General features: G+C 45.3%; 1 protein-coding gene across 1 annotated transcript; it reads left to right on the top strand.

The window, feature by feature from the left end:
• The first annotated feature begins 7334 nt into the window (after positions 1-7334).
• Positions 7335-23046, top strand: INTS15 (integrator complex subunit 15). Its single transcript, XM_005312133.4, has 7 exons — positions 7335-7492; positions 8968-9166; positions 9945-10166; positions 12332-12497; positions 13096-13623; positions 18067-18106; positions 21218-23046. The coding sequence occupies exons 2-7, from the start codon at positions 8975-8977 to the stop codon at positions 21432-21434; spliced, it is 1365 nt and encodes a 454-aa protein (XP_005312190.1). The 5' UTR covers positions 7335-7492; positions 8968-8974; the 3' UTR covers positions 21435-23046.
• Positions 23047-24047: the final 1001 nt, after the last annotated feature.

Below are 24047 nucleotides of genomic sequence, written 5' to 3'. Positions count from 1 at the left end.
CTGTAAGAAAGAAATGAAAGTGCAACTTACCTTTGATGTTGCTCCGTACGCCCCAAGGAAAGCAGAAGTTCCCTGGCCCCTATTTATGAAAGTTTGTGAAGTCCTGATTTGCCAAGGGGGGACTCCACTGTTTGCTCAAGGGCTGGTATAGGCTCCATATGGTCATTTTCAGGAAAGCAAAGGTTTGCTCAGTGAAAAAATAGCTCTTCCTATCGGAGTTGATAACGATATCTGCAGCCATGGGGTCCAACATAACTCTAGGAAACGATGCTAATCAATAGCAACAGCCCTTGTGATGGCAGAGAAAAACTTGAAAACACAAACCCAGAAGGCTCAAAAATCACGTCAATAGAAAGAACCTAGCATTGATTATTCTTTAAAAATCTCATGATTTTTAAAGAATAATCTCATGAGATTTTGGGGCCTGACATATGATTTTTGAATGTGTAGGATTGGCAACATCCCCACAGTCTGAATGAGCCAGGCTTCCTTCCCAATGCCCTGTTAAAGGCAGATGAGTGGAGTATTTCAATCATTCGAAAATGTTGTTGTCACTTCCCAAATGTAACAGGATAAAAAGTGGGTTGCTTGGTTTAAACCAGAGATACAGAGTGAAACCAGCTCCATGGTACCTCGTGGCTGGGAGCAAACCAAGCCCATGTTCATGTAAAAGAATTTGAATGTCTGAGGGGCAGTAAGACACACAGAGATGTGCACACTTCTTCCAAGTAGCGTCTGGGGGGAGAAGCAGTTGCCCTGGGGGTTTTCAACACAGAGCTGAAGCCCTGAACTAGAGCTCCATTTGGGAAAGCCTGATGCTGCCACTGATACCTCTTTATGCCCCTAAACCTCAATCAACAACAAAGGAAATTAAATGTGTATATATAACACATCTTACCCCAAGCAGAGTTTTAACTCTGGAAAGGGAGAAGAGCCAGAGACTCCATAAAATCCAATAGGGACTTCACTATTGCTCTGTGGAAGGTGAAGGCAGGATAAGACACATATTCATTTCTTTCCTTGTGAGAAGCATTAATAGGAACTATGTTCATACTGTCACTAAAATAAACTAGGAGAGTCTATCCCAACTCGGAGCATTCCCCACTCCAGCAGGGAAATCCTGGCCCCATTGAAGAAGTCATTGGGAGTTCTGGCAGCTATTGAGTGGACTTGGGCTTGCCAGCTGTTCCAGGGACAGGAAGAGGCAACTGGGGAGGGGTTGTTCATCCCTTTCAGCTCCTACACAGAACTCAGGGGGCAGGTGCCCATCTGATCTACCGCACCCTTTTCAAGGGGCTCAATCTCCCCAGTCTCCACCCACACCTGCAACTCCTACGCCTACAGACCTAGAGCCCAGCTGGTTTAGAGTTGCCAACCCTCCAGGATTGTTCTGGAGTCTCCAGGAATTAAAGATTAATCTTTAATTAAAGGCTACCTCATGTGATGAAATCTTCAGGAATACAGCCAACCCAAATTGGCAACTCTAGGCTGCTTACTCCCCGGTCCCTAGCCAGGACCCTCCAACCTCCCCACTTGCTACTTTTTAGAGGAGGGGTGAATCTTTAGCCCCAAATGCCTCTTTGAGTGGCACTGTCAGCTAGTGAGACCTCAACCTCTATGGCCCCATTTATAAATCTTCCCCCCTGAGATGGTGGTCAGGAAAGAACTCATCTCCCGGAGGATGTGTCTATCCCCTCCCCCGGCCTCATTCCCTAGGCTCTGGGTAGTGGCAGGACCTGATTCTTCTTTCTCTCTGTGCTCTCATGCACACCAATGTGAGTGGGAGCAGAGCAAGGCCCAGAGCCTCCCCATCTGGTGCAGCTCCCCACAGCCCCACCACCTCGGGCGTGGGAGATGCCTCCATAGCTGGACCACCCCCAAGCTTGTGGAATCTCCGAGGGCAGCAGCTGTGGAGGCTTGTCTGGGCTGGATAGGTCAGTTATGCAACATGATGGAACTCATCTCCCCTGCGCTCTGCATGTCGCTTCTCTGCACTGCTCCCAGCCCTGCCACATTACAGCTGTCCCCATTTTGCCTCTCCTTTAGTCACTGTGAGTGCCGCTCTGACTGGAGCAGCTGCTTTTATTTACATCCCTTTATCTGCCAAGAGCTTTTCATCCTTGAACTGCAGCTGGTGAGTTTCTCACAAGGGTGGGGTTGGATCCTTCCAGGGAGGGGTTTGGCAGCAGAGTAGAGCCAGTGCAGCAGGGAGCACATGCAGCAAGAGGTGGCATAACTGCTCTTTGCAACGTCAGGACGCTCTTTCCCAGTTCCACAGGTAGAATTTTGGCTGAGTCACAGGCTTCTGCTGCAGCAAGGCTCCTCTACATCCTCTTCACAACTCAGGCCATTTTGAACCTCATTATGACAGATAAAGATGATGAATTAATCATTGGACTGGAAGTTGGTGGTTGCCACTGTCCAGGGACCATGCCTGGACTACATTCAATACAGGCAAAAATGAAGGCCACTCCCAAATGGTCATTATATACTTTGTGCTTCAAGAGGGCTAATTTCCCAAAGCAGAGGAAAACGATGAGCAAAGTTAACTGGGTAGAAAAATGTAGACAGAAAAATATAAATGAAATTTGAGAGTTCTGAGAGTGCTTTAGGAAGAATTTATTAAATGGCCAAAAAGCAGTAGAGGACAGCTTTGGCTAAAAACCCAGTGACAATGTAAAGACTGCAAATAGAAATTAAAAAAGCAATATATAACAAAAGGAAAAACGGGGAAATAACAGTCAATATAAATTAGAAGTTATAAAGTGTAGAAGATTGATACAGGAAGCTAAAGTCATCAGGGGGAAAATTCATCGCTAACAGCAATAAGGAGTTTTTAGAATTTCTTCTGTTGCTGATATACTCTTAACAATGATATAAACCCTGCAGACTGCTGTTCTGTCCCTACTACCCAGGAAGGCTTGACCCCCCACCCTGAGAGACTGTTTCAGGCCCCTTTTCTCAGGGTTTTGACTTTATTTCTTCTAATTAACACAATTCAGCACATCAATAATCCTTTAGCTCGGAAAACCAGTTCTCTTGGAGGAGCCTTTCTACTCTTTACAGCTCTCTACCAGTTTGATTACAGAGCAACCCACTGCTCCAGGGCCTGTCATATAAGCTAGCCAAGTCCCTGCAACTCTCCACCCCCAGCTAAGCCACTTGCAGGTTTTCATAACCAGTTGATCCCTAGATGATCAGTCTCAGCTGGGAGGTAACTGATCCATCACAGGTGACGCTTGGCCCAACTTCCCTTTAAGGGCCAGCTACCCTGTGACAGGCCCATAATTACATGGAGATGGTAAAATGGATAATAATGTTGCAAAAAAGACAGATGTGTTCAATAAACATTTCTGTTCTGTATTTGAAAAGAAGCAGGATGATGTGCTTGTATCACACAAAGATGAAGTACCTTCCAGGCAATTAGTAACCAAGGAGGATGTTAAACACTATCTGTTAATGATAAACATTTTTAAATCAGCAGACCCAAGTATCTTGCACCTAAGAGTCCTAAAAGAGTTGGCTGAGGAGATCTCTGGCCTGCTGATGTTAATGTTTAATAAATCTTAGAATACTGAGAAAATTCCAGAAGTCTGGATGTGCCAATATTCAAAAAGGGCAAGTGGGATGAATCCAGTGGGCATGTACTCAGCACAGCTCAGTGGCGCCTCTGTTTCCTGTGCTATTGCTGCTAAACTTCAATTTATACTCATGCTAACTCGATTAAAATTAGCGAAAGTATGTGTTCATGAGCTGGGGAATCGCACCCCCTAGCTTGTAGTGTAGATGTAACCTAAAAGTTGTGGCTGTGGGATTCATAGACTCTAGGACTGGAAGGGACCTCGAGAGGTCATCGAGTCCAGTCCCCTGCCCTCATGGCAGGACCAAATACTGTCCAGATCATCCTGGATAGACATTTATCTAACCTACTCTTAAATATCTCCAGAGATGGAGATACCACAACCTCCCTAGGCAATTTATTCCAATGTTTTACCACCCTGACAGTTAGGAACTTTTTCCTAATGTCCAACCTAGACCTCCCTTGCTGCAGTTTAAGCCCATTGCTTCTTGTTCTATCCTTAGAGGCTAAGATGAACAAGTTTTCTCCCACCTCCTTATGACACCCTTTTAGATACCTGAAAACTGCTATCATGTCCCCTCTCAGTCTTCTCTTTTCCAAACTAAACAAACCCAATTCTTTCAGCCTTCCTTCATAGGTCATGTTCTCTAGACCTTTAATCATTCTTGTTGCTCTTCTCTGGACCCTCTCCAATTTCTCCACATCTTTCTTGAAATGCGGTGCCCAGAACTGGACACAATACTCCATCTGAGGCCTAACCAGTGCAGAGTAGAACGGAAGAATGACTTCTCGTGTCTTGCTCACAACGCACCTGTTAATACATCCCAGAATCACGTTTGCTTTTTTTTGCAACAGCATCACACTGTTGACTCATATTTAGCTTGTGCCCCACTATAACCCCTAGATCCCTTTCTGCCATACTCCTTCCTAGACAGTCTCTTCCCATTCTGTATGTGTGAAACTGATTGTTCCTTCCTAAGTGGAGCACTTTGCATTTGTCTTAAGACAAATGGGGATGGGGTTGAAGATCTTGGAGTGGGTGGGAGGTAGGATCACTGTCTCTAGGGACACAGCACCACCCCAGTGGTGCTAACATCTAACAAGCTTCTAGAAGGAAACTAGAAGAAATATTAGGACAAGAGTGTCCAGCAACTTGCAAGTGAGAGAATGTTAGATATCTGAACAAAACCAAGGAGGACACTGGGTGCCCAGGTATGAACTGCAATCTGACCCCTTTACTCCACTCCTGAGGCGTATGGGCCTGGAAAGAGGCTGAGGGCCCCCAGCTAGGAATTCCAATGATGCACAGAGGTTATCCAGACAGCATAGGTGCAGGCCAGGGATGGGAAGGGCCATTTCAGGGAGGCCAGAGCATTCTGCACTGTAGTTATTCTGAAAGCAGTGCAGCGCCTATGGCTGTGGGGTGTGGGTGGGGGAGCTGCTGTAAATAAGCAGGGGCTGCTCTGATACTTGGCCTCAAATTCAGAAAGCACAACTCCACCAGGAGCAGCAAAAGCCAGCTCCGCTGGTGTAGATCAATCTCTGATAATTTTCATATGACTTTACATTGTGCCTCTTCATATAACCTTGTGGTGGGTCTACCCACGTGTGACCTCTGTTTTCATGGAACTTTGTATCAAAGCCTCATTTAGAAACTTTGCATTGCCCTTGGTATAATATTATAGCCCCTAAGGATAGAATAAGATAGAAGAAAAATTTCTTTTTGCTAGCAGTAGAACAAGAGCTCTCCCCCCTCACTCTTAATCAATTGTCCTGTTGAATGAATGAGGTGTGGATGAGCAAGGCATGGAAGGCAGCACCTCCAGACAGCCTCAACTGTTGGAGAGGGGCTGGGAGCCAGACCCAAGAACAATAAAACGTGTCAAGTGGGCTCCTTAAAGACAAGCAGACATACTGACGGCCTCGGGGGTTAGAAGCGAGCACCTTCTTTTGGAAACACCCTCTTTGCAGCATTGGGACAACACTCAAAAGAAAGCAGCACAAAGGACCAATGGACACAGACACAGAGTTTGAATCTGGTATAGATTTGCATAAGAGGAAAGCTGCTATAAAAGTGAGGTGTCTTGCAGAGGACCCCGGGTCTCGTCTTGTCAACATGGGAGCATCGATCCGGATCGGCAGAAGCCTGGCTCCACCCCCTCCCCCATCTAACTCACCTGGCCAGTGAAGTTAAGGGGAGCAACTAATTGGTAACAACAAGATGGAGTGTGTTTGTGTGTGTGTGTGAGTGTAAGTGTAATATATTATATGCATATAATACAGTGTTAGTGAATACATGTATTACTAATAAATGTGGCGTTTTGTCTTATTCCCCCTGAAAAGATCCTGTGCAGTACTTTAAGTACAACACTGGTAGCCGGACAGGCTAGTGCAGAAGGAGCCACTCTGAGAACAAGAAGTGGCCATGTGATCAGAAAGCCATCAGGGTTTGGAGATGGGAGGTCTATGTCCTAGAAGAGAGGCTAATCTTTACTTCTGGCAATGGGTTCCGGCTAACTCCCTTTCCACCCTTCCTGGAGGTCTCACTTGGAGGGCTGTATTTAATTAACTGGCTGTATTGGTCTGATGGTGTTCTTTTAGGTGCTACAATATTTCCTTTACATTTTCAAAAAGAGGAAAGCTGTATGAGCAGCTACTAGAAAGTGTGTCTATGGGCTTTGGCATGTAACACTTGGGCTGTATCTCTGTGATGACTGAGGCAGGTTTGAGTATTATTTGCTGATTAACTAACAACAAGAAATATGTGATACAGTAAACACCGTGCTCATATTATTCTTTATTTGTATTGTGGTCACACCTACAGGCCCCAAACCCACTGTGTTAGGTACTGTGTAAAAATATAACAAAGAGCCAGTTCCTATCCTGAAGAGCCTGCAATCCAAGCACTAATGGTGCTGTATCCTACCTTGACTAAATCTTCAAGCACCAGCTCTGAGCTGCAGGCTGTATGCCCTTTTTGCTGCCACTGGATTCTGGGGTTGGGTGGGTGCCAGCCCAGCCCACCCCATAAAAAAGGGGCGCTCCCAGGGCTTCTATAATTTAGGCTGGGCTGCGATGGCTCCTAGGGGCCATTCCAGTAACTGAGATTAGCCAGTTTGCAGCATTGCTCCAGCCACACCTCTGATGCGCCCCTGTGCTGACATGGGGATGGCTCAGCCCTATGCTAGTGGAGGAGGGCCCTACACTAGCAGTATTCACTGCGGGTTAGCTTAGCTGACTTTCATGTGCAACGTAAAAGAAAAGACCCTATGGTGCCTCAGGGTCTGCAGCTGGCTCCGGTCCATGTGAGAGTCAGCAGGGAGCATGGCACTGCAGTGCCCAAGGCTGGAGGTAACTTGACACACCCCGCTGCTCTCAACCCCACATACACGAGTGGCATCAGCCCTTCCTAACACCAACCCAGCACAGGGAAAATAAAGAGCAGTCTCTTACCAGTCCTCTGTGCATCCCCCACTCACATTATAGCATGGTTCTGGCCCCTTGAGCACTGCCCCCCCAGGCATCAACCCACACACTCCTCTCCCCCAGGGGTACCTGGCCCACGACTCCCTCTCCCCTGGGCACCAGCCCCTCCTCCTTCTCCCCTTCCCAGGCAATGGCCCCACACACCCTCTCCACCAGCCCTACACACTTCCTCTCTCCGGATACGACCCCACAAACTCTTCCCCTGGCCCCGCCCCTCTCGGGCGCCCCGCGCGGCGCGGCCAGCAGGTGGCGCTGTGGGCGGATGGCCGCGCACCATCCCCCTTTTTGGCCGGGCCGGGCCGCCGTGTCGCCCGCCCGCGTTGCGCCGCCCCGGGCCGCGGAAGGCCCCGCCGCTTCCCCTCGCCTCAGCCCGGCCCCGCCGCGGAGGCCGCCCGGATATGCCCGCCTGAGCGGGCCTGGCAGGAGGTACGGCTGGGAGCGGGTGCGCGCTCAGCTAGCCCCGGACCGAGCCCCACAGCCGCGCGGGGCCTCTGGGGCCGGGCCTGGGGCGGCCTCGTGGCTTCCCGGGAGCTGCTAATAGCCTCGACGGGGGAGGGGCACCTGGGGGGAAGGGGATTTGGGGGCAGAGGATGGGGGAGGGGAACCTGGGGGCCGGGGTGAGGAGGAGATTTGGGGGCAGGGGACGGAGAGAGGATGGGGGAGAGGCACCTGGGTGCCGGGGTAAGGAGTAGATATGGGGGGAGGGGATTTGGGAGGCCTGGGTATAGGGAGGGGGCACCTACAGGACAGCAGGTTTCGTGCCTGATCTCCTAACGTGGGGGCATCACACACCCATGACCTGGGCCTGTAACTGTGCCCAGCGAGCGCAACGCTGCTCTACCTTGCCTTAGCCTCCTACCCCTAGCTGGAGAGACATTGCTTTGCTTGGCATCCCAGTAGGGAATCTGAAGCAGGGCAGGGGTGGCACAGAAACATTACAGGGTTTTTGACATGATTGGCCCTGGCAGTGGCGGGGGGCAATGCCAGCACTTTCTGCAGTATCTGAGTTTTCATTTACCAGCAAGGTCCCTAGCCCTTGCAGTTGCCCAGAAAACTTTTCAAATGGGGCCTGTGTGTAACTGGCACTTTGATGTCATCTTGAGTCTGCAGACAGGGCTCCTGGCCTGGCCTGCTCCTGGGAGGTTTGCAGAGCTGCCCAGACTGAAGCTAACATGACTGATCAGTTTCATGGTGGCTGTCTAGAACTTTGTAGCAGTGAAATTCAAGAACCAGGTATATTTCACTCCAAAGCAGTTTGGGAAAGTGCTGAGCTGCAGAAGGAGATCTGGAGCCACTGGTCCTGGTCTTCTCCCCCACACGCAGAGGCTTCAGGCTGCTAGGTGTCTGTTAAATTTTTCGAGTGGAACCACTGTTACAGATATACATAGGGTGACATTTTTGTGCTACCCTAGGTTAGTTTTCGAATGAAGGTTTTTTTCTCATCCCATTTCCACAAATTGGCTGTATTTGAGGCATATATATATCTATGTGCTGCCTCTGTGCTGTGATCCTGACTTTGTGACAGCAGTTCATTCTACATCCTTCAGGGATTGCTCATTGTTTTCCCAAGCGTCCTAAGCATATTCAGGAGCCAGTGCCATTAATGCTTTCAGTATGAGAAACACTTTTGTGTTTCTTGGCTTTGCTTGTTTACTTAAATAAAAGTAGAGTGAGGTGTGGGCCAAAGAAAACTGAAATCAAAGGCTTTTTGGGAAAGGGTGACAGACCCCTGTCGTCTAAGTCCCGGCTGTTCTGCTCAAGAGTCCCTACATGCAAATACAAGAGAACTAGCACATAAAAAGCAGAAGCCTCTCATTTCCTTGAGGCAGAAGAACTGAGACAGATGCAATTGTTGTTGATATTGAGGTTTACTCATCACTTTTTTGTCTCTCTTCTTGCAGGAGCACAATGAGTGACATTCGCCATTCCCTGCTCCGCCGGGATGCCCTGAGTGCTGCCAAAGAAGTGCTGTATCACTTGGACATCTACTTCAGCAGTCAGCTCCAAAATGCACCTCTTCCCATTGTGGACAAAGGCCCAATTGAGTTGCTGGAAGAGTTCATATTTCAGGTTCCCAAAGAGCGCAACTCCCAGCCTAAAGTAGGTAACAGGTCCTGTGAGCAAAAATACAACTGCATTTGAATTGTCCGGTAATGTCTTGATGTTGTCTTGTACTTACAATCTAGGCCCTGTTCCTGCAATCAGATCTACACAGCTGGAATCTTGTATCTCTGTAGAGCCCCACTGATTAAATTGGGGCTACATGTAGGTGTAAGGGTCCACCCAATGTAGATCTGGGTGCTAGATCAGGGCCTAGAAAGATAATAGGCACTGGAAGAACCAGGGAAAGGAGTCACTTTTAGACCTTCTTTTTAATTTTTGGTTTAGTTTCTTTTGGGAGTTCTCTTGGGTCCCTCTTTAGACTTTATCCTTTGCCTTGACAACAAGCTCCATGCAATTACCCTGCAAATAATATGATTAATAAACTTTCTAGCTTGATAAGTAAATGTAATGTTTGTCTCGGAACCAAGCATTTGCACACTGTACCAGAGAGGATGCAAGAACTGAAAGGTGATAAGGCAGGCTACACATGTGATACTGGGCCAGAATTTCTGCTACTGCTCAGAAGCCCTCAGACTCCACTGCTGCTGTTTGATCTTTCAGACAAGGAATTTATATGGTCCCTGAAATTGCTGGTCAGTGTGTGTACCCTGTTCTACAGGCAGTTCATGGAGAAGTATGGCCAGGCTTGCCCACGAGCAGGAGATTGAAGTGTGATGGGGAAGGGAGAAAGAGGCATATTCTTATAATGCTTCCTTTTGTTTCTGGACATGCTACATTGGGATTTACTCTGTTATTTTCTGGCTTTGTTTTTTAGAGGTTGAATTCTCTTCAGGAGCTTCAACTCCTTGAGATCATGTGCAGTTATTTCCAAGAGCAAACCAAGGATTCAGTCCGGCAGATCATTTTCTCAGCCCTTTTCAGCCCTCAAGGAAACAAAGCAGATGACGGCAGGATGGTCTTGCTAGGAAAATTGGTTTCCATGGCGGTAGCTGTGTGCAGAGTTCCTGTTCTGGAATGTGCTGCATCGTGGCTGCAGGTAACGCTGGTGCATGGATAGTACAGTCCCTAAGAGCTGACTAGGTGAACATGGTGTGCAAGTGGGTGAACTGAAGAAAAGGGGCTGTCTAGTGGCCAAAACAGTGCAGGTTTAGTACTGAGACGTGGGCTCTAGAATTCAGCTCACAGAACTCATACCTGCAGTGCAACCGTCGTGGACCCTCCAATTGCAGACTCCCATGCAGCTTAGGAAAGTCGACAGGGCAGTGCAGCAAGGGACATTCTCCCTACTAAAAAGCAACAGAGAGTCCTGTGGCACCTTTAAGACTAACAGATGTTTTGGAGCATAAGCTTTCATGGGTGAATACCCACTTCGTCAGACGCATGTAATGGAAATTTCCAGAGGCAGGTATAAATATGCAGGCAGGAATCAGTCTGGAGATAACGAGGTTAATTCAATCAGGGAGGGTGAGGTCCTCTGCTAGCAGTTGAGGTGTGAACACCCAGGGAGGAAAAACTGTTTTTGTAGTTGGCTAGCCATTCACAGTCTTTGTTTAATCCTCATCTGATGGTGTCAAATTTGCAAATGAACTGAAGCTCAGCAGTTTCTCTTTGGAATCTGGTCCTGAAGTTTTTTTTGCTGTAAGATGGCTACCTTTACATCTGCTATTGTGTGGCCAGGGAGGTTGAAGTGTTCTACAGGTTTTTGTATATTGCCATTCCTGATATCTGACTTGTGTCCATTTATACCTGCCTCTGGAAATTTCCATTACATGCGTCTGACGAAGTGGGTATTCACCCACGAAAGCTTATGCTCCAATACATCTGTTAGTCTTAAAGATGCCACAGGACTCTCTGTTGCTTTTTACAGATCCAGACTAACATGGTTACCCCCCTGATACTATTCTCCCTATTGAGGTCTATGCCAGGCAAAACTTCGTGGCTCTCGAAGCCTCTCAAGGTTTCATGCCCCTGCTCCTGTGGATTTCTTAATGTCTGCCTTAGGGGAGCCCCACCCTGATGTGCCTCCTAAGGTCCACAGGAGTGAGCTTTCATTCCCGTACCCTTCAGGAGATGTGCAGAAGCAGGCTGTTCTGCAGACAGGGAGATGGGAGGAGTGGAGAAGGGCAGCAGAGGGGAATCCCCCCACTTCCCTAAGATCTGCAGTGTAACTGTTTCTCCATATTGGTCTCCTAAAGGCTGCAGGAACAGGAAGGGGTGTAATGTGGGTGGCAGGAGACTTTGAGGGGGTGGCTTATTGTGGTGCACTGCCTCCTTCAGATCACTTAAGTACATAAAGGTTTCCATGTTAAAAACTTGGTGCTTAAAAGACATTGCAGGGATGGTGCTGGCCTGGTGAAATGCCCTCATATTTCTCACACGCCTCCCACTCACTCATTTCCTGAGAACCTTAGGCAGGGAAGCCCTGATCCTGATCCCCTTCTGAAATCCCTGGGAGCATGGCTTTCTTCCTCTGGGCCAGGTGGTCTTCAGAATAAGGAGGAGTGTCAAGTGAGGGACTGTGGTTAAGAGGACAGCAGTGGACAGAGGACATTGCTGTACTCAGTTCATAAAAGTAGAAAACTTTCATGCGAAGAGCAAAGGTTAGCGTGGTGATTAAACATCATGCTCGGTATCAGATATGTGTAACTTTGGCCAGCTGTAGAAATTCTTGCAAAGGTTTTTACCATTCAGTTACTGACTTGTACCCTGGACCTTAAATATTTTTTGTCTGGGAATGGTCAGTTTACAGATTGATCTTTCATACAGTAACGAACGAGAAAACATTTTTAGAAAATAGGGCAGCATAATAGTTGAAATAAAAAAAACCTGGCAGGGCGACATGGGCAGGTGTAGTGTCTGAAACACCTTTTAAATCGTGTTTGACTAGAATAGATAGTAGATTTCAAGTTGATAGTGTTTCTTTAATATTGTTTTTATGGCACAGAATTATTATTATAGTCTACTGCAGTAAAGCTAAAAAGTGGCTTATAGATGGGTTTGTAATAATTGACGGTCATGGTAAAAAATGATTGTCTTGTTCCAAAATGGTGTTTGTATCCATTTTAATGACGTTACCCTCCCTTTCATGTAACAGAGCCTTAGTGAAAAATTCTGCATCTCCCCATGGGCTGGGCTCTGCAAAATTTCTTATGTCCTGGTTTGACATACTTGTCACCACTTGGTACTGCAAATCTCTTTCAGCGAACACCTGCAATCTACTCTGTGAGGTTAGCCCGTGCCTTAGTGGATGACTACTGCTGTTTGGTGCCAGGTTCCATTCAGACATTGAAACAAATATTCAGCGCCAGTCCTCGCTTCTGCTGCCAGTTTATAACGTCGGTTACCGCACTCTACGACCTTTCTTCAGGTAAACTGCAAATAGGCAGCATTCTCTTCTCAAAACAAATGCAGCAGTGCCCGCTGGCTGTTATGGGCATGTTTGTGTTCTCAGCTACCTATTGGCATTTTAATGGCGCTCAGCACCATAGTTTTGCTAGACACGGTGCTGGGTGCAGCACTTATCCTTTGGTGTGGGTGGGAAGCTGAGACGTACAACGCAATGATGAGTGACCTCAGTCCAGTTTGTAATAGACAACTGTCCATGTAATGATTGGCCCTGTTGTTGACGGTTTTGATGAAGGGCAAGGAATGAAGGGGTCTTCTCGAACTAGGTTCAGATGTGGTTACAAAGCCAGTGAAGGGACTAGAGCTGGTGGTAATTTGACCCAGACTTCCTGGAGTAAGGGTATCTGACTGGCATTCTGAAGGTTAGAGAGCTGGGATTTAGGAAGACAATAAAAGAAGAATTGCAGTAGTTGTGATAGGAAGAGAGTGATGCATGAATAAAGATTTTAGCAGAGGCTGGGCCCAGACTTACAGATGAAGGAGAGGGGGAGGAGAATGAAATTGCTGTCCCTATGCCAGAGAAGGGGACTTGCTGAGCAGTGTCTCATATTTTTTTCCAGATGATCTCATCCCCCCTTCGGACTTGCTCGAGATGGTTGTCTCTTGGATCTTTGAGGACCCCCGTTTGATACTCATCACCTTTTTAAACACTCCTATTGCAGCCAACCTGCCAATAGGATTTTTAGAGCTCACCCCCCTCACTGGACTGATCCGCTGGTGTGTGAAGGCCCCCTTGGCTTACAAAAGAAAAAAGAAGGCCTCTCTCTCAAATGGCCACCTCACCAATAAAATTGCCAAGGACTCAGCCACTGGAGCTGACAAAGACTGCCACCTGCTGTATTCCAAACTGCATCTAAGCGTCCTACAGGTTCTCATGATGCTTCAGGGGCACTTAACAGAGAAGAACCTATATGGCCGACTGGGTCTAGTGCCCTTTGACCACGTGGTTCCACTTGTTGAGGAAATTAACAGACTGTCTGACGAACTCAATCCACTCAATGCTTCCAAAGAGATTGAACTGGCTCTAGACAGATTGGCTCAGGCTCTGCAGGTGGCCATGGCATCAGGAGCATTGCTGTGCACTAGAGGTACGTTGCTGAAAGCAGCTTGTGAAGAGCCTGGCCTGAGATCACTTTTCTCCAGTATGTGGGTAGGCTATCCCTGGGTGAGGGAGGGATAATACATGGGTACATGCATTAACAGAAGAAATATTCCACCAGTCTTAGGAAATAAGAGATTGTTAGAGCTACAAGCTGGGTGTAGCAAACAGCTCAGGACAGAGAGTAAGAAAGGAAAGACCATTGATGAAAATAAGGGCTATGGAATATCAAGCTTATTGCTTATTGCTTTGGGGATTTGGGAGGGAATATTCTATTCATACTTGCACCATTGCTGCCAGGCTGTGTTGATGGTTTGTAGTTTGTTTTTTGACATGGGAGTATGTTTGTCCTCTTCTGGGCCCATAAACAGAGCCTGAATGGTACAGCTGACATCAAAATACTCCAGAGATGATGGGTCTGTGGCCTGATTTAGGTCCTACACAGTTAGATAATTATGGTTCCAGATGCATGTCTTTAAACCCTGTTTCCTAAACTGGTTTAAAACTGTCAAATTAAAGAATTACAGTGTAGCCGTCCATAGTACATCCTTGCAGCATAGGTTAGAGAAGGATTCAGGCTATGATTCTCCTTTGAAAAATGATACAGTGAAAATCAGAGCGACAAGGCGAGTGAGGTAATCTCTTTTATTCGTGAGAGAGACAAGCTTTCAAGCTATACAGGGCTTTTCGTTGGGTCTGTGAAAAGGAGTCAGAGTGTCACAGCTAAATACAAAGTGGAACAGATTGTTTAGCGTAAGTAGTTAACATATTTCAAGGTGTGCAGTGGTGGTGTAGCCATATTGATCTCAGGATATTAGAGGGCTTACACAGAGCTCTTCTTCAGATCAGAAGAAGAGCTCTGTAAGTTCGAAAGATTGTCTCTCATATCAACAGAAGTTGGTCCAATAAAAGATATTACCTCACCCACCTTGTGTCTCATGTATTTCAAGGAACTGTTCAAGGTGAAGTGGCCCATTAGCACCCCTACAGTCATGAAGGGGAGTGGCTGGAATGGGAGGGTTAGGTGGGTTACAGATTGAATTTATGGCTCATTACAACAGTATGTCATTTTATGGGGAGGGGATGGTTGTGCGTGTGTAAATTTTGCCCCAATAACTCCAGGGTAAACTTGCCCTTTTACATACATTAAAAATGTGTGCTAGCCCTTCCAACACCCTGAAATGTGAAAGTCGATCCAGGTTCTTGTGAGCATGTGAATCACATATAATAAAGATTCTGCCCTGAGTTATATTGTACAGCCCATGCCTTCGAAGTATTAACTGAGGCAGAGGTCTGCACTGCAATTAGAAGTTAGTAAACAATTCTGATTCATGAGCCAGAGTAGAATCCAGTTTGCTGTTTGGCCAGTATATTGGTTCTGCAGTTTTAAAAGAAGTCAAATCTTACTTTGCCATATCTGACTCTGGGTACAGGGAGACAGTTTTTCATGACATTTCAGAGTAGGAAAAAACACAGTTTGTGGCTCTGTGTAGGTGGGCCCATATGACTGAAAAGAATTACCGGTTTGCTCCCAACACAATCTCTGGCAGGACCACTGTTCTCTAAAGGAGCTCTGGGGAAGGACACATTTTCAGTTGTTTAAAAGGAAACGGCATCCTGTTTGTTCAACTCAGTGGTTTCTCTGCACTGGATGAGGGCCCATGAACTAGAGCATAGTGTATAAACATGAAATAGAGAATAATCCAGGTGGTGGTTTTAGCTGAAACATTTTTGAAGCCTACATTTCTAGTCTTTCATCATGGGAGAAGCAAGATTTGTTGGGTGGGTTTTTTTTATGTCCCCTGGCCTATAATTTTTAGTACTTTTTGCACAAGATGGTAAACTTATTTCATTAGCTAAGCATTTGGATCATTATAAATCTGAGGCCTGTTAAGGAATCTTGGTGAATTTATTAAAGGGACACCAACTTGAAAATCCAGTCAACTTCTAAAAGCTGTATTAAAAGTGGGGCAGGTGTAATAACTGGAATTAAAGTCCCCCTACCAATTTGTGTGGCCTAAAAATGTCTGAAAGACCCACACAAACAAAAAGTAAAAATGGCTGGTCAAGTGATTCAACCCAAATGCAGGGTCAGCCAATCATACCATTTTCTCAGAGCAAACTTTATAACAGAACATCCGTTAACATAACACCAGAAATCTAACAAACCTTCCCCAGCTCAGGGCATCTCATCCAGACCCAAAGGTTCAGGGAACAGCCTTTGTTCCCTGAGGCGCCTGTGTGAACTTGGATCAACTCCTCTCAGCACCTGTTACACTGACTGTACACAGTATTATCAAGTGCATAAAGCCAACTATAAATCAGGCTTTTCTCTAAGATTTTAGTTCTAGTAATCTTAGGTCTGTTTTGTAATAGTAGCAAGCCAAAACATGAGGGTTTTTTTTTTTTTTAAAGCTGTCCCTTTAAACGTCCTTCTTTCCTAACTACTTACTTGGCCCATCTTGTGGGGGGATTGCTATACTAGAAGAGGAAGGGAATTCAGTATAAATAGCTGCTAATCACATTTTTGGGCATTCTGTTTTCTATAGAATTGGGAGGAATTTGTTTGTTTAAACCAGCATTAAAAGGACCTCACGACTGTATGTTCTTTAGAGTAGGATTCTGGTTAAATTGGTTGGAAACTGTTTTCCCCAGTAGAGCCGGTGTCCCAGATTCCGTTACTGGAGTCTTTTAACACAAATCTTAAAATACTTCTTGAGGAGCGTTTCACCTCCAAGCCTGCTCGGCAGGGTGCAGCTTTCCTTGGTGGGTAAATGAAGCCGTGCACAGAGGAATGGGGCATATAAAGGTACAAACAGTGCCAGGACTGGTGTCCTACTCCCCAGGTAACAATTGGGGAAGAGGAAGGAAGGAGCAGCACACTTGTTTGTCAATAACAAACTTTGATACGACAACATAAAGTTCAGTTATAACGTGTGGGCAAACTTTTTGGCCCGAGGGCCACATCTGGGTATGGAAATTGTATGGCAGGCCATGAATGCTCATGAAATTGGGGGTTGGGGTGCGGGAGGGCTCCGGCTCGGGGTGCGGGCTCTGGATGGGGCTGGGGATGAGGGGTTGGGAGTGCAGGAGGGTGCTCTGGGCTGGGACTGAGGAGTTCAAAGGATGGGAGGGGGATCAGGGCTGGGGCACGGGAGAGGATCGGGGGGCAGGCTCTGGACAGTGCTTACCTCAAGAAGCTCCCGGAAATAGTGGCATGTCCCCCCCTCCGGCTCCTATGCAGAGGTGCAGCCAGGCGGCTCTGTGCACTGCCTTGTCCACAGGCGCTGCCCCTGCAGCTCCCATTGGCTGCAGTTCCCAGCCAATGGGAGCTGTGGGGGCAGCACTTGGGGCAGTGTGTGGAGCCCCCTGGCTGCCCCTATGTGTAGGAGCCAGAGGGAGGACATGCCACTGCTTCTGGGATCCGTGCGGAGTGGGGCAAGATCCTGACCCTGCTCCCTGGCTGGAGTGCCGGAGCGGGACAAGCCCCGGACCCCCCTTCCTGGCAGGAGCTTGAGGGACGGATTAAAACATCTGGAGGGCTGGATGTAGCCCCCGGGCCATAGTTTGCCCACCCCTGAGTTATAATTAGAAAGGGCTGCAAGCGGAGTTAGAAAGGGCTGCAAGCGGAGTTCTGGTACAACAGTGGGAAAAAGCAGAGGCTGGTGCCTTACGAAATGTAAGCGCCACTTTGCACTGGGCAATGATATTTCTGGTGTTGCCTACATCTTGGCTGCCTGTTTCCTGTGACTGTTATTGGAATCCCTTGAGAGTACAACTAGCCAATTTCTAGCCTTTGATAACGGGGATTTTGAAGATTTGCTCTTCCTTCTTGCCTGAACCATTCCCAAACATGTGTCTTCTATCTCAGCATGACCTGAAGCAGTCTAATACTTGATAAGGAGCTACTTTGAGTCTCCATTCCTTGTCTTGTCTTGCTCAGGATGGAGTATTGCATGATGGGACATGTAGTGTTCAGGCTTCCTATTTTTAACTCTACTTCTTGTTAAAGATGAGATGACCATAGCAGTCTTCCCTTATATGAATTGGGTGCTGCTCCCCTGGCTCTAGTTGAGTTGCCAATGTGGCTGCCCCAGTTGGGCAAAGTTCTATCTGTTTAATCCGCTGAGAATTTTGTGCTGGGGTTTGTCTGCCTTGCAACAGATATGAATTTCTGTCCATTTAACTTAAATATAAGGCAAGTGAGAGAATGCTCAACTGCAGGTGGATGATGTGCGAAATGGTTTGTGATGTAAAAGTTATAGGGAAATGTTCTCTATACATATCTTATGCATGAAAGGATGAAATTTTGGGTCTCTACTAGTCATTTTATGAAATCTGACTAAAACTTCCCGGAATGAAGAGTAGAGGGGAAAAATCTTTTATTTTGCTTTATCCACACTGTTTGTTTTTCTGTCCTCTTGAATTTCAGATGACTTGAGAACAGTGTGCGCTCGGCTACCACACAACAAGTAAGGGACCTTTCTAAACTTGTATTTATTTTAATGCATATTTCAAGGCATTTCCTACATGTTTGTTGAAGCAGACCTCTACCCTGAAGAGCTTATAATGTGAGTCTGCTTTTTTGGAAGGTGTGCTTTAGTCAAACACAAGTTTTGGGGATCAAAACAGGGGCAACTGCGTGAAATTTCACAGATTTATAGATTCCAAGGCCAGAAGGAACTTTGTGATCATTTTTAACACAGGCTAGAGAGCTACCCCCAAAATAATTCTTAGAGCATATATTGTAGAAAAACATCCAATCTTGATCTAAAAATGGTCAGGGATGGAGAATCTGCCATGACCCTTGGTAAATTGTTCCAACGTTGAATTATCCACACTGTGAAAAATTTAACATCTTGTTTCCAGACTAAACTCGTCTAGTTTCAGCTTCCAGCCATTGGATTGTGTTATACCTTTCTCTACTACATTGAAGAGCCCTTTGTTAAATATATTTCTCATGTAGGTACTTGTAGATTGTGACAAGTCATCCCTTAACCTTCTCTTTGTTAAGCTAAATAGACACTCTCCAGGAGCTCAAACACTATAAGTAAGGAATGTTTTTCCTAATCCTTTAATCATTCTCATGGCTCTCCTCTGAACCCTCTCCAATTTAACATCCTTCTTGCATTTGCGAGCACCAGAACTGGACACCATATTCCAGCAGCAGTCACACCAGTGGTAAATTAACCTCTCTACTATTGGAGAGTCCCCTCTTTATGCATCCCAGGATGGCATTAGCTCTTTTGGCCACAGTGTCACAATGGTAGCTCATTTTCAGCTGATTATCTATCACGGCCCCAAATATCTTTGAATCACTACTTGGCAGGATAGAGTCCCCCATCCTGTAAGTATGGCCTACGTTCTTTTGTTCGGAGATGTATGTATTTACATTTTGATATATTAAAACGCATATAGCTTGCTTGTGCCCAGTTTACCAAGCAATGTAGATCGTGCTGAATCACTGACCTATCCTCTTCGTTACTTACCACTCCCCAAATTTTTGGGTCATCTGCAAATGGTTCCAGGCCATTGACAGAAATGTTCAGTAGCGTAGGGCAAAGAGTCCATTCCTGCAGGGGCCCACTGGAAACACACCTGCTCGATGATGATTCCCCGTTTACAACTACATTTTGAGACCTATCGGTGAGCTAGTTTTTCATCCATTTAATATGTGCCATACTAATTTTATAGTCGATTTTTTTTTTTAATCAGAATGTTGTGTGGTATCAAGTCAAATGCCTTAGAGAAGTCTTAAATATATTAGATCAACACTGTTACCGTTCTCAACCAAATTTATAATCTCTCTCTCTCTTATAAAAAAAAAAAAAGAGTTTGACAGGATCTATTTTCCCTGAACAAGTGTTGATTTGTTGTATTAATTACATTACTGTCCTTTCATTCTTTGTTAATCGATTACTGTATCAGCTGCTCCATTATCTTGCCCAGGATACAAGTCCAGCTGTCAGACTTCTAATTACCTGGGTCATCCCATTTACCCTTTTTAAAAATTGGCACAACATTAGCTTTCTTCCAGTCCTCTGGAACTTCCTGGACTTATTTAAATCAACATTAATGGTCCAGCGAGCTCGTCAGGATGCTCTTTTAAAACTCTTGGATGCAAGTTAACTGGACCTGTTAGTTTAAAAATCTCTAACTTTACTAGCTTCTGTTTAATATCCTCCAGAGACTAGTGGATATTGGAGTGTTACCACCATATGATGAGATTATATCATCTATTTTTCCCCAAATACAGAACAGAAATATTTATTGAAGGCTTCTGCCTTTTCTGCATTATTACTGATAATTCTACCATTTCCATCTAGTAATGAACCAATACCATTTTCAGGATTCTTTTTGTTCCTAATACATTTTTTAAAAACTCTTTATTGTCCTTAACTCTGCAGGCCACAGATTTCTCCTTGTGTCCCATTGCTTCCCTTGTCATTTTTCTACAATTCCTAACTTCTGATTTGTGTGTGTGTATATATATATATATATAATAACTGCCTTCACGTCCCCTCTAAACCAGCATAGCCTTCTTCCTCAGTTGTGGAATTATGGCTTTTTGGGAATCTATTAAGTTCTTAAATGATTCCCAACTATAATTCAAGATAGTTTGACTTCTGGTATACAGGAAGTCATATTAAATGATCTAATTGTTCCTTCTGGCCTTAAAATATGTACAAATCCCCAAGCCAGGCAGACCCCATTAAAGTTAGTGAGGCTCCTCCTTGGTCCACCCACACAGATCAGTTTGCAGGATGAGAGCCTGGATTAAGACAATTAGACTAACAAAACAGTGAAAGTGAAATGCAATTTTAAAAATTACCTCTGCCCCATCCCTAATTCCCACCTATTGTACTTAGACTTCATGCTTAACCGTGCTGTTTTTTGTTTCTTGTTATAACCGTTACTTATTTTCTATCTTTTTAATATTAGCCAAAATATTAAAACCTGGGTGTCTAAAGGTAGGCTTCTATATCTGAAAATCAGGCCATTTCTATTTAGGTTTCTAAGTGCGGATTTAGCCTAACTTTAGGCACCTGGGGTTGAAAATGTTGGCCTTAACATTTACTTATTTTTAAAAAGTGAACCCTTGCCGATTTTGGGTATTTAACCGTAGCTTATATAAACCGTTGACAGTCTCACTCCTTTTTATCATCCCTCTGAAACCTGAGCCCTCATCCTCTCTCCTGCAGCCTGGCTGTAGAGCCTCACAGAGCATTGCCCTTTGGAGAGATGGTAACCAGAGCCCCCTCTTTCTTGACAAGCCAGCTGTTCAACCAGGATTACTGAAAATACTTAACTCTGTTGATTGTCATGGACAGTGCTCCTTTGAAAAATACCACTGTGCATGTACCTTGCACCATACACATCAGTCTGCAGGATGTCATAAGCATAATTGCCACCTTCTCTCCCTAAAGCGCTTTCCAGTGTTTGAGCTTATGAATGTTGCTACGCATTGGCAAGGACTTTTTAGTGACTCTTGTCACAGAGCAGGCCTTCTGCCAAACTGCTCCTTGTTTGGACAGTTTATTATTGGAGTAATACTTACGTCTATCTGGATCTTCTTTTCACAGCCTACTCCAGCTGGTGATTTCAGGTCCAGTGCAACAAGCAACCCATGCTGCTTTGCCACCAGGATTTTATCCTCATATCCACACCCCTCCGCTGGGCTATCCTGCACATGCAGCACACCCTGCGTTGCCTGCGCATCCGGCTCATCCAGCACTCCCAGCCCATCCTGTGCAGACATTTATACCAGGCATGACTTTCCCATACAGGCCTATTCGCTAAAGAACCTAACTTAAACTGTACAATGTGCACCCATTTCCCCCTGACTGGGGAAGCCTTACAGAGGAAACCCAACATTTATGGAACCATATTTTCCTCTTTAATATTGTGTTGTGTGGTGTCTAAAAGATGGACTTTCTTCAGGAGTAGGGGAGAGGCAGATGCTAGGCTGCTCTAGCCCTAAACATGGACAATTTCTTATTAATCCATATTTATGGATGAAAGAAAAAAACAAGCCCTCTGGAATGTACGGGGTTTTTTAATATCAAATAACTCATCTAATGAGCAGTACCACTGTATTTCGTGGTCTGGTGTTTCTCACGGGTACACATCTGTCTAACTCTAGTGAGACCAGCTACTTTCTTGCTCCTTCTCATTTGTGAAGGACAGAAGGAAAACCATACCCAGACTTGCAAGTTAGTCCCCTGCCCCTGTTCTTTCTCTTTGTAAACGTTTGTACCCATGCCAATAGAGTGTGTGTACACAGTATATTTTTGGTACTGCGAATGCTTGCTTCTGAAGCACAAGGTAGGGGAGGGTAGCACTTCCTCTGAGAGGAAACCACTAAAGAAAAGAGTGAGAAGTGATCGCTTGCCTCACTTTTATCTCTCAAAGCAAATCCAATTTTTATTAGGCCTGTGCTAGGAAGGAACTTCCTTTGCAATTGCAACATCTTTGTTTTTTTGGTAGGCCTCTGGAATATCCTTTTCACATGTTCAAATCAACAAATTTGTGAAATTTAGAGATCAAATCTGGTATTACTAACTAATGCCCGTTGGCAAAAACGGATCAACGGCTTACTGCAACAAATTAGTTACTGATGTTTAGCAGTTTAACCTTTTACTGCAATTAATTTGCAGCCACACAAAAAATACATACCAATATTGTTCCAGAGAAGGTAGGTTCCCAGTACCACAGGCTTTTAATTAGAAATGGTGTACTCTGTGGAAAAGTGTTCTAGTCAAGATAATACGTTTGTCTTCTATATTACTGCAGTGAAATATATAATGTATCCCCACTCAGAATTGGGTCGTTTTCTAGCACAGTGACAATAATGCAATTCTCTAAGCCCCTTTCATTGGCTTTAGGAGAAAGCAAGGGCATCCTTTTTCTAGGAGTCAATCACTTTATTTCTTTATACATATTTCAAATGTCATGCTAATGGACAGAGAGACGTGTGGCAATAATAGTTATCCAATTACACATTAAAATCAAAGGACAAGGAGATGGAAGCTGGGGCTTGGCACTTGTAATTCACTCAATAAATTACAACTGGAGAGTAATCCTGATGTTTGTCTACTTCTCTTTCCCTGGAAAGATAAAATTAATCATTTGGTAGAAGCTCCAACAAGATGAAAGGTCCTGAATCTAAGAACTACTGAGCATAAAGGAGTATGAAAAGTTATTTATCAATACTCATTGTACCATATCTCCTTTGAAAGGTTACTTGAAAGGGGGAAGTGGAGGTGATGATAATCCTGATGTGTAACACCCATGTTTATTTTGTTTTTACCTGTAGTTACTTGATTTTAAATTGTCTGCACCCTGTTTTCCAAAATTTGTGCTCAAGGATGGGCCTCCATTTTTTTTTGTTTAATTAAAACTCTTGGATTTCTTTCTTGTTTTGTGTATCTGACCTATTTCAGACACTCAAATTAAAAACCTCACTTTAAAACTTTCCTATCATCATGGCTTTGAAGGAGTATAGTTTCAAATTAGATGGTGTCAGCAGACAATTAACCTACCAAATGAATGGGGACTTTTGTTATGGTGGAGGGACCATTAACCTCTACCTCTTGGTGATTTGGGTTTGAGAAGGGTGTCCTGGATATGCATAGCATGATGATGCATGCATGGATTCCATGCTGCTGTCAAATGGTTCTAGAAGGAATTTAAATACTCTAGTTCAGCAGTTTTTAATGAGGGGTCTGGGGCACCCTGGTGGGGGGGGGCGCACGAACAGGTTTCAGGGGGCCATCAAAATAAACCAGAGAGCAGGGCCGGCGTTAGACACAGTGGGGCCCAGGGCAGAAAGCTAAAATCTGAGCCTGGGACTGAAGCTGAAGACCGAGCAAGTTAGCTTCACGGGGGCCCACCGTGGTGTGGGGCTCTGGGCAGCTGCCCTGCTTGCTACCACCTATTGCCGGCCCTGGCTACTAATCTGCTAGATTTTCCGGAAAACAGTTGTGGCACAGGTTGGCCGTGGAATTCTTATAGCACTGTTGGGGGGACTCAAAAAGGAAAAGGTTGAGAACCCCTGCTCTAGTTCCTATGTTAAGCCAGTTGGCATGTCATATTTACACATCTCTTATGTCAGTGAAGTTTATAGTAATTTTGATGATGGTCTTCAACAAGTGTAGAATATCCAGTGATGCTCTCTCCATTCAAAACCAAAATGTGCATGATGGATTCTTGCTGTGTTTTGGGGACCATTCTGGCCAATGGCTGAACTTTAAAAGGCAAAGTTTACTGTAGACTAAGTAGAATGGTGACAGCAGCTGCTCTCACCATCAAACTGCATCTGGCACAGGAAGGGCTTACATCATCTTCTGTTTGTCATGTAGTGATCTGCACAGTTCTTAGAAAAGCCAGCAAGATAGCTTACAGCAGCAGTGC

This window comes from Chrysemys picta, chromosome 10, assembly GCF_011386835.1.
Source record: "Chrysemys picta bellii isolate R12L10 chromosome 10, ASM1138683v2, whole genome shotgun sequence".
Taxonomy (NCBI): Eukaryota; Metazoa; Chordata; order Testudines; family Emydidae; genus Chrysemys; species Chrysemys picta.
The sequence above is the reverse complement of the archived record's forward strand: the minus strand, read 5'-3'. Positions and strand labels throughout refer to the sequence as shown.

Coding starts and splice junctions, on each gene's coding strand:
- INTS15 (XM_005312133.4), top strand. CDS start 8,975: ATGAGTGACATTCGCCATTCCCTGCTCCGCCGGGATGCCCTGAGTGCT. Junction 10,167..12,331: donor GTGCTGCATCGTGGCTGCAG/GTAACGCTGGTG, acceptor AATCTCTTTCAG/CGAACACCTGCAATCTACTC. Junction 18,107..21,217: donor GCTCGGCTACCACACAACAA/GTAAGGGACCTT, acceptor TTCTTTTCACAG/CCTACTCCAGCTGGTGATTT.